Below are 10,585 nucleotides of genomic sequence, written 5' to 3'. Positions count from 1 at the left end.
GGTGGATGCAGCGTGGCTCATTCACACTGCAGGAGAGGGAGGCGCCCCGGGCTCGGGTTTGCGGATTTTGCACAGCAATTTAAAAATATCAACCGCCATTTCCCAGCCACCGATAGCTCGTGCTCTGGAAACCGCGGTGTTACCAGTCACTTCATCAGACGTCCAGACAGGTGAGTTTTCTCGGGAGGAAGTCGCCCTGGGCGGCACGGTGGTCAGCGGTGCCCCTCCTCGTCTCTCCTGACAGACCCCTCCCCGGCCGGCAGTGACAAAGGCCACAGCCAGTGGCCTCGAGGGCTGGGTGCGGGTATCCCCCACCTCCAGGCACCTGGATCCCAGCCTGAGGCCACGGAAGGCTCAGAGCTTCGGAACTGGGCTTGGAGTTTGGTTGTATAAATCACCAAAACAAATCAGACTGGAAAGCTCCCTACGAACCATGCCGGGTCTCCAGAACCTTCCTTCTCAGGGGTTTCTGTGATACACAGGGCAGCCTGGTGAATGGAGGCATGGCAAGGACTCCACTCCCGTCCTGGACTCCCACGGAGACTCGCCCCACACTGCCTGGCCCCTGCCCAGGGGCCGCGAGCACGACCCCACTCCTGCCGGCTCACCGAATGTGATCTTCCCCTTCTCCTCTTGGTCAATGGCTCGGAACAGGTCGGTCACGGTGAGCTCTGCCACCCCCAGGGCCGTCTTGAGGATGCAGGACAGGTCACCTTCGCCGACGCTGCCATCCTCCTGCGCTCCATACATCTGCAAGGCAAGCTGGGTGTCACCTTGCGGCCTCCTCCCCTGCCCACCAGGCCCCACTGTCCAGGGACACCCCAGCGGCCCTGCCCCGCTTTCTCAGAACTGCTGGGCACCTGCAGGGTTGGCGGCTGGACACGGGGGACTTGAGCTTCCGTGTGGAGCCACGCGGCAGGGCCCTGTGCCTTGGATCTGGCCCCTCCAGGTGCCTTGTGGACACACAGCAGATGCTTCTCGGGCAAGGACTCAGACGCTGCCCACCCCACCCGTGATAGCTCAGCAAAGCAACCCGCACCTGTGGCTGCCATTTGGAGGCCGCAGAAGGGACCTGCCTGGGCCATGGGCGAGCGCGGCGCAAGCCTGGGCTCCAGAGTCTCCCCACGGCCCTCTGCCTGCGTAAGTGCAGGCTACAGCGGAGGTGTTCACAAGCCTCAGTAATAACATTTAAAAAGCCCCGATGGTTAGAAATCGACAGGGCAGATCAGGAGCAGAAATGAGAAGGACCTGGGAGGGCCCCAGGGGGGAGCGGAAGCCAGGACTGGGCTCTCTCCTGAGCCTCACACGTGAGGCCTCCTCTCTTCCTCCTGCTCCAGCTGTGGAGGCGGAGGCTCCGGCCCTCTCTGTGCACCTGCCGCCCGCGCCCCACAGCTCCACGGCGCTCCCCTCCTGGCTTCATACGGACCCTGTGACCTGGGGATCCCCCAGACCCCTTGTTCAGGGCCTGCCCGTCCCTCTGTCTCCTCGGAAACACTTCAGCTCCCTGTGGGGTGCAGGGTCCTGCCCCAGCCCTTGAGGCTCGAGCCTGGCCCACGGGCTCTGTGGCAGCTTCTTCTTCTCTGCTGCTGCCGCCGTGTTGTTCTTCTGCTCCCCCTGGTGTGCTTCGTCGGCCTCCTTGCTGCTTCTTCTGGTGGGGTTGTTCTTCTTGGTGGTTGCTGCCCGTCGTCTTCTTCGTGGTGCTGTATCCTCGGCCGCCGTCTTTTCTTGGTGCCTGCGGTTCCCGGGACTCCCGGCAGGGCCGTCGCCCTGACTCCGAGCCCCTCCTCCCCTTCTCCTGCTCCAGTGCGCTGTGATCTTGTGAGCGTTCACTCCAGGCTCCGAGAAGCCGGCTGCACGTGAGGGGCGTTGCCCTCTCTTCAAGGAGGGGCTGCGCGTTCACCTCACCCGGCTCCTCCTCGGGGTGCTCAGGGAAGAAACGCTGACGCCTCCAGCCCGCTGGCCTGGCAAGCTGTCCCAGGGATCACACCCTCTTCCCGAGGCTCTGCCTCTACTCCCGCAGCCTACTGTCGCAAGCTCTGGGGGCCCCATCCTCACCCTCCACCCTCCTCCCCTGGGCCTCATCCCACAGCGCTGGTGCACGCGGCCACCCTGTCTTCTGTGGTCTACGTTTCTCTCCTGCTTTTAGATTTCCTGAATCAAACATCTGCAGACAAAATCCACGTTGGTGCTGCTAGAGCCTCAGCACAGGCCCGGTCAAACCCTCAGGGCCACGGCCTCCAGCTCCTCGACCAACCCGGATCCCACTCAGCCCCCAAGGAGCAGTGCCTCCTGCCCCCCAGTGGCTGCCAGGCTGCTTCAGAGGGGACGACCTGACATCGGTGTCCGTTTGGACATGAGAACTGCAGGTGCGGACTTTCATCCTTCAGCCTGGTGAAGATGCTGCACGGGAAATGCAGAGGTAGGACCGAGGCTACTACGGGCCACAGACTTCAGGTTCTCACTGTCCATTCTCTGAGCCGCTGCAATTTTTACCAGGACATCTTCAGGGTTTACACAGTAATAATAACGAAAAAGAACAAAAACAAAGGGCCCCAAGGCGTATGAAGCACGTCTGTGCGTTGCACATCTGGAAAGTTGAGCACTGGCATGTGCCTCTGGGGTCCTAGGTGCTAGGAGTTCTGTGGCCACAGTCAGCCTGGGAGGCAGCGTCCTGCATCTGTATGTCCCAAGGGCAGCACGCTGGTGCAGCTGCCATGCTCTCTCACACGGGACTGCTCCGTGGAAGCCCTTCCTGCTACACGCAGCCCCCCTAGAATGTGCCAGGCTCCCAGGGCAGCAGAAAAGCACAGTGGCCATGACATCAGGAAATGACGCCATGGAAGGTGTAGGCTGCAGAAAGGGACACGGGGAGGCAGCCCGCAAGAAGGTGGGAGGAAGGCAGGTAAGCTGAAGAGCGCCAGGGCATCTCCTGTCAGGGCAGAGCTGCTGAGGGTGGAGGTGAGGCGGGACCCAGGCGTCGTCGCCAGGACGCAGACGCAGCCACATCAGCCGGCCTGGAAGCCTGTGAGACGGGATCACCCATCCTGCCCCTAGGGGTCACTGTAGGGCAGCCTGGGCCTCACCCATCGCCTGGTTCACCTGAGAAAGACCTCCCAGCCCACCCCAAGCAGGGACCCCATGCACACTGTCCTCCCCGGCAGGCGTCCTCAACCCTACCACAGCCAGTTACCCTGCCCACCTGCAGGCGGGGCCTCTGCGGGGGGACGGTCGGGCTCCACAGCCCACTGTTTATGTTGAGAAACAAGGCAATGCCACCCCCACCGCTGCTATCATTCGGTTCCAGATTATACTTGTAGCTTTAGAGCAGGGGCTGGTGGGGCCAGCAGAATGGGGGGCGGTGGCTCATGCCTGTAATCCCAGCACTTTGGGAGGCCAAGGTGGGCGGATCCCTTGAGGCCAGGAGTTTGAGACCAGCCCGGCCAACATGGTGAAACCCTGTCTCTTCTAAAATTACAAAAATTAGCCGGGTGTCGTGGCATGAGCCTGTAATCCCAGCTTCTTGGGAGGCTGAGGCATGAGGATCGCTTGAACCTGGGAGGCAGAGGTTGGTTGCAGTGAGCCAAGACTGTACCACTGCACTCCAGCCTGGACAACAGAGTGAGACTCCGTCTCAAAAAAATTAAAAAAAACAAAAAACCAGGGCACGCTAAAAGCAGGGCCAGCGGGGGCCGTGAGGCCACAGGGCCTGGCTGAGACCAGGGGCCCTAGGACGCAGGCTGCCTAGGCCTGGAGGAGGCGGGGAGGCCGGGCTTTCTTACACAGGGCCGCCAAATGTGGAGGTCATCCAGTTCATCCTGCCTGGGGTGACCCCCACAAGCCACCTTTGCATGTGGGGACATTCCCCAGTGTTGCTATGGAGAGGGTGTGCTGGCGTCAGAAGCGAGAGAAGGGAGTTCTTGGAGCAGTGAGAGACAAGCAGCTTCCTGACTCACACATCAGGCCTTCGAGAGTCTGGCTGATGTGAGTCACACCCTGTGAGAACCTTGGTAAAACTGTGCCTCTGTACAGGAAAAGCCGGCCCCGCTCTATCCCAGATGAAATCCACATTGGTGCTGCTGGAGCCTCAGCATAGGCCAGGCCAAACCCTCAGGGTTACTTAGCCTCCCGCCCTCCAGGCCTGACCCAGACCCCACTCAGCCCCCAGGGAGCAGCGACTCCCTTCCCCCACCCCCTGCGGTGAGGCAAGTCCTAACGGCTTCCCAGGAGTCTGCAGCTGGGCTGGGACCCCAGACTCTGCCAGTGGTGAATGACTGGGCTCTGACATGTAGCCCCTGGGGTGAGCCGAGGCGGGCAGCTCCTAAGCCATGCTTTCTTCACCAGTCCACAGTCCGAGGGGGAGAGAGGACGAGGCGTGTGGCCCCTGTGTTAGGTGCCTTGCAGTGTGTGATGGGGTGTGACACCACCAGCCCCACCCAGGTGCCCCAGGACCCAGGAAGAACCTCACCCATGCCTTTCTGATGAGTGTGGATTGCTAATTCCAGCAAGAAATAAATCTGGGAGGTTTTTTTGGGCATTTTACAAACAACAGCTAGCATAAAAAGCTTATGTAAAAATAGCAGTTGGGCAAATGATCAATTAACTGATATTATAAGGAACTAGAGAAATGAACAGTGGTGCTGACGTGACTGCACCGATCTACCCCCAGTCAAATCCATGTGAACTGTGCACTCACCTTGAAAGCCAGCTGGATGGTGTCCAGGGTCCGGGCCGGCCGGCAGACCACAGACAGGGCAACCACGCACTCTCGCAGGTCCACCTGGCCGCTGCCGCTCTGTGGAGGGAGACGCTCTCAGCCACAGCTTGGCTGCCGCCTTTGGCACTGGAGAAATGCCAGGGCTTCCCACGGCTTCTGGTGTTAACTAAGGGCCAGTCCCGCTCTCACTCGGGAACGTCTGCCCACGTGAAAAGGGAATCTTGGAAGGACATTCCACCAAGTGGGTTCTCCAAGGTCACTGTGCTGTGTACACTTTTTGGGGCCATTACAATGAATTCCCAGAGTTCACAAGGCTGCCACAGGAAGCACCTCAGCAAAGCACACGCAATGCAGTGCCTGCCACCTGCCGAGACTTGCATTTGAGAAAACCCCACAAGCACCAAGGCTGCTTCTGGGCTCTAGGAATTTAGTCTGTTTATGGCAACCCATCCATCCTGCAGAAAGGTGGTGAACCCCGAGCTGTGAGGTGGAGCTAAACGCGCAGCTCGGGCCAGCTGTGGAAGCCAGTCAGCCCCGCGCTGACCATTCTCAGTAACTCCTCACACCCAGCGTCTCCAGGGACATGCTGTGAGTGAGCAGGGTGGTAAGAGGCACAGGTCAGGGCTGACAGGGTCTGCACTTCTGATGATGATGGGGACGATCTGCACGTGGCTGCAGGGTGTGCCCAGGCCACAGGAAAGAACCTCCCAGGTCAGGGCTGGAGGAGGTGAGGAGCACCCTGGACAGGGGGAGGACTCTGTTCAGAGAGCAGGAGATGAAGGGCAACCAGGAGTGTAGGGAGGACTCCCTGGTCATAGAGCAGGAGGAGGTTCCAGGAGGACAGCAGGAGGAGCAGGAGGAGAATCCAGGGATAGAGGGAGGACTCTCAGGTTGGAGAAAACAAGGTGGGGAGCACCCAGGATAGGGGGAGGACTGTGGCCAAGAGCAGGTGAGGAGCACCCAGAGGCAAAGGAAGGACTCCCTTGTTGGAGAGAGCAAGAGAAGATAAGGAGCACCAGGACAGGTGAAGGATTTTGGCCAGAGAGCAGGAGGTGAGGAGTACCCAGGACAGGGGGAGGACTCTGGCCAGAGAGCAGGAGGTGAGGAGCACTCAGGAGCAGAGAGAGGACTCTAGTCAGAGAGCAGGACATGAGGAGCACCTGGGGCAGAGGGAGGACGCTCTGGTCAGAGAGGAGGACGTGAGGAGCACCTGGGGCAGAGGGAGGATGCTCTGGTCAGAGAGTAGGAGGTGATGAGCACCCAGGATAGGGGGAGGACTCTCTGGCCAGACAGTAGGTGAGGAGCACCCAAGAGCAGAGGGAGGACTCTGGTCAGAGCAAGAGGAGGTGAGGTGAGGAGCACTCAGGGCAGAGGGAGGACGCCCTGGTCAGTGAGCCGGGGGTGAGGAGCACCCAGGAGCCGAGGGAGGACTTTGACCAGCAGTTGCCCCTCTACGCTTGTGTCAAACACAGGCCGTAGGTGCTAGGGGTGAGGCGCACACAGGTCCCTGAGGGTCTTCTGAGGGAACTGACAGCTTTCTCTGCGCTACGCCACACCCCTTGCAAGGCATGGGGCACCGGGACTGGGGCTTGGGTATCTGGCAGGTGGAAACGACGACAAGTCCCTGGCTCCGGGAAGGTCTCAGGCTGGGGGTCTGAGGTCCTGGGTATAAACGGAGAATATTCCTACCTCGTAAGATCATGCGCATTTGCAATTGCAGAAAATAAAAAATTAACCGCACAGTGTCATAAGTGACCTCGGAATGCTGCCTGTGAAACCAGCATTCACTATTTCGCATTTCAGTTCCAACACCGTGGTAAAGCCCTGGGTGCAAACGCAGCCGCAGCTGCACGGACACCAGGCAGGCCTCGCATCCGAGATGCCATTTCCAGCTGCCCCGTAGCAGAGGCCCGTGGCTGGGGCCCCGTGGTGCGTGTGGGAGAACGCCCCGAGCCACGCACTGTGATCCTTGGTTCACGCTCTGCACACGCGCGGGGCGGCCTCCTTCCTGTCCTGGGTGCTCCTCATCTTCTCCTGCTCTCTCCAACCAGGGAGTCCTTCCTTTGCCTCTGGGTGCTCCTCACCTCCTGCTCTCTGGCCAGAGTCCCTCTGCCCTGAGTGCTCCTCACCGGCTCTCTGGCCAGAGAGGCCTCCTGCCTGCCCAGGCTCCACCCAGGGCAGCACTACAGCTGCTCCGTGTTGGTGCAAAGCACATATCGCACTGTCACATGGGGAATCCCACGATGCTGTAGCGGGACAGTCAAGGCTGAAGGAGCCCTCTACACATACCTGGCGTGTCACCGGCTCCTCTAGGACCACAGCGTAAGTGTCCATGCTGTGACACTGACACCCAGAAAAGACCAGGATTGGCCGACCTGTGGCTCGCCGTGGCAGCCTGTCCCGCCCCTGCATACCGCCTCGCACCTTCCGAAAACCCCAAGGCTGCCCACATGTTCAGGCCCAGCTGGCATGACCATGGATGCCTCATCAGTTACGACGAGGACCTGGGGATGACGTGTGGAGGGCGGAGGGGAGTGGGCGGCTGCGCCAGGAGGAAGCCCTCCCACACCCACAGGCTGGCGGGGGGCCTCCAAGCCCATCATAGAGGACGGGCGCATTACTAGAAATTCTGACGCTGCAAAGAGCAGCTCTGGTGAGCAGGGGCCCTGCAGGGGTTCCCTTTGGAGACCCCAGGCTGGGCGTCACCATTTGATATTGTTAAGACTCCGTAATCAGACTAAAAAAAACCCCAAAGCACAGGCACGTTCATCAGTAAAGGGCAATTTAAACGTCTAATGTGTACATGTATTTAAAAGCACGGGAGGAAACACCCTCACGATGACAGGGTGGGGTAGTGAGGGGTGGTTTCCCGTCTCTGCTTTCAAATTCGTGTGAAAATATATTTATATTAGAATGAGAACAATCTATACTTCAAAAAGCAGGAGGTTTTGCGGAGACCCCGCTCCTCAGGCGACAGCCCCTACCTCGTCGAACAGTGAAAACATGTCTTCCAGCAAGTCAGAAACAGGGACTTCCAGGGAGGCCGCAAACTCCGCAATACCCATCTTCTCTCCTCCCTTCTTCCTGGCACTTTCTGAGTATTTGTCCAGATCTTTTTCAAGTTTTTCCGGTTTTAGCCTAGACAAAAAGAGAGGGACAGCTTTCTTTCTCAATAAAACGGCGCACGCTAACACTAGATTTAGTTGTCAGACGCATCAAAATATTAGAATTATTTACAGAAGTAGCAGCAAGTTAGTTTTCAAGAAAAGGCATTCTCCTAACTGGAAGGTGTGAGATGTGTTCTGTCCAAGTGTCAAGCCAGGTGCCTGTGCCCCTGAGACCCGTTCCCTTCCCCAGGGCGGGTCTCGCAGGACACAGGGTGGCCCTCCTGGGGTGCCACCCACACAGACAGCTGGTGCCAGGCACTAAGGGATTTAAAGACACTATGTAGGCTGAAGTTGATGTTTGAAAAAAGCCAAGCAAACGCCAGAATAAACATCATTAATAATTACTTCCTTAGCTCCGCGCCCTGCAACCCCAGGGAGCCCCCGCCGGCCTTGGCAGCACGGGTTCTAGCTAACGCTCAGGTAAGGAGAACCAGGTACTCACCCGAGGCCCCGCACGAGCCTGGCAAATTCTAAAAGGCAAGTGTCAGCAGGGAGACGGAGCTGTCCTTCCGCCAGGGCCAGCTGGCAGTCCTCGAACGTGTAGTCCGTTACGGAGACGCCCAAGGCCCTGCAAGGAGGGCAGCACCCCCGTCAGCCCAGCCCCATGGCGGCCAGTTCCCACTGCCCCACCGGAGTAGCCGCCGATGGCTCAGGGGAGAGGAGGGCTGAGGAGAGGCAGTGAGACAGGGGAATGGCCTGTTGCTGGGGCAGGCACACATGTATCGATGAGCTTCACTCTCATAGGGGTGCTCTGAAACAATGGCAACAGTCACACCAACGGTCACCGATCACAGACTGCCATCACACGAGAACCGTGAAAAAGTCTGAAACACTGTGAGAATTACCAACATGTGATGCGGAGACACGACGTGAGCTCATGTTGTGAGAATTACTGAAATGTGACCCAGAGGCGCCAAAGTGAGCTCACGGTGCTGGAAAATGGTGCTGATAAGCTCAACACAGGGTTGCCACAAACATGAATCAACTGTCTGTGAAGCACCATAACATGAAGCAGAGTGAAGCGGGGGGCGCCCTCACTCCCACAGCTGCCCTGGCCGTGCTGTGTGTGCTCAGGTGATGAGAAATCGGTGCCTCTCCAGTCCTATTTGAGAGCCGCTCAAGTTCCCCTTGGCAAACCTAGGCATCACCATTTGGGAACAGGAGAGTCTCAGGCAATCCACAGGAAAGAAGGACAAGCCTAACTGAGAGGCTGCCCATGAAGCTCACAGGAGCCCTGGCTGGGAGAACCACCCACCTCTGCCAGCCACACCTGGGGCCATCCCCGGCCTCTCCTGATGGCCCGTCCTGGGTGGCACCTCTCTCCAGGCCAGCACTGCACATGTGTCATTCACCTCAGAACCCTGAATGACACAGAGGCCAGCCCCATCCCAGAGGAAAACCAAGGTCAGGGAAGGATGTGTGCGCTCTGCCACCCTGGGGTGCCGCTGTCCTCGCAGCGGGCAGGGGAGGAGAACGTGCTTCCAGCACTGCCTCCTAGGACCCGCTACGGGATTGGAAAACCAGCCTGGAGGAGGCACCGCCAGGGTCCCTCTGCTCGTGACTAACTCCACTCCCTGAGTGGTGCTGCACGGGGCACTCGCCCAGGCCCAGGAGTCCGAGGCTGCTTCTCCCTCCTATGTTCCTTGGTGGGGGTTTTGCTGATGGTGGTAGACCCCTCAGTGGCCCTGACGTGATGAACACAGCTCCTGGTAATTCAGAGTGGGGTTTTAAGAGAATTCTGAATTACTACAATGGAAATGGCGGCACTCTCGTACCCTAAAAAAAGGTGCAGGTTCCTCAGAGTCTGTTTGAAATGGAGGGCTCTAAAATAATCAGTGAGGCCCATAGGCGATCTCTCCTTGAGTTCTGTAAAATGTGTTCTTCTCCTCCCAAGTCCCCAAAAGTAGCAGGTATTGGCAGCAGTCCGGATCACAGGTGCTGGGCTTGGAGGTGGGAATGCATTCCCCTGGCTCAGCACCTACTCAGCTTTTTGTATTGTTCAGAGCGGCCTGTGGTGCGGTTGTGGGGAGCTTTGGGGGACAGAGACTGTTGGACCTATTTTTACCCTCGGGTACATGCTCTGGGAGGGAGAGGACGGGAATGTGAGGGAAAGGGCTGCCCAGCTGAATCTGCAGGGTGTCAGCCGAGTGTGAACAAAGTTTCTGGGAGGTCAGAGCCAGGCACACTCTGCTGGCCCAGCCATGGCTGTGTTCCCCTCTGGGCTCTCTGGAGAGGCAAGTTCCCAGCCATGCCCCATCTGCTGCAGCAGGAGCCTGGGGGTGGGGCCGGCGGACTGAGGTGGATGTGGCTCCCAGGTGGCTCCTGCAGCTCAGGTCTGGCAGCCGCCTGGTGGAGGGGAGGCTCCAGCTCCACTGGACAGAGCTTTGCAGAAGGAAGCACTAGGGAAGTGTCCAGGTGGGGGTAAATTCAGGTGGGAGGACCTGGTTGCAAGGACAAGTTTTAGGGGAATGGGACCCTGAGGGATGGAAGGTGTTGAGGGAGGGAGACGGGGAGGGCGTGTGAGAGAGGGAGGGGGAGGGCGTGTGAGCTGACGGCACTGAGAGAGGGAGGGGGAGGGCGTGTGAGCTGACGGCACTGAGAGAGGGAGGGGGAGGGCGTGTGAGCTGACGGCACTAAGGGAGGAAGAGGGGAAGGGCGTGTGACCTGACGGCACTGAGAGAGGGAGAGAGGAGGGTGTGTGAGC

At 59.0% G+C, this 10,585-nt stretch overlaps 1 protein-coding gene across 1 annotated transcript in view; it reads right to left on the bottom strand.

The window, feature by feature from the left end:
- Window positions 1-10,585, bottom strand: part of LPCAT1 (lysophosphatidylcholine acyltransferase 1) — a 72,907-nt gene that overhangs the window by 3,171 nt on the left and 59,151 nt on the right. Inside the window, exons 23-27 of the mRNA XM_011964739.1 lie at window positions 10,473-10,476; window positions 8,324-8,449; window positions 7,699-7,852; window positions 4,694-4,792; window positions 609-750 (exon numbers count right to left, since the gene is read on the bottom strand). Coding sequence (XP_011820129.1) covers window positions 609-750; window positions 4,694-4,792; window positions 7,699-7,852; window positions 8,324-8,449; window positions 10,473-10,476 — 525 coding nt within the window. The remainder of the gene's footprint in view (window positions 1-608; window positions 751-4,693; window positions 4,793-7,698; window positions 7,853-8,323; window positions 8,450-10,472; window positions 10,477-10,585) is intronic.

This window comes from Mandrillus leucophaeus, unplaced genomic scaffold (genome assembly GCF_000951045.1).
Source record: "Mandrillus leucophaeus isolate KB7577 unplaced genomic scaffold, Mleu.le_1.0 Scaffold702, whole genome shotgun sequence".
Lineage (NCBI taxonomy): Eukaryota > Metazoa > Chordata > Mammalia > Primates > Cercopithecidae > Mandrillus > Mandrillus leucophaeus.
The sequence above is the reverse complement of the archived record's forward strand: the minus strand, read 5'-3'. Positions and strand labels throughout refer to the sequence as shown.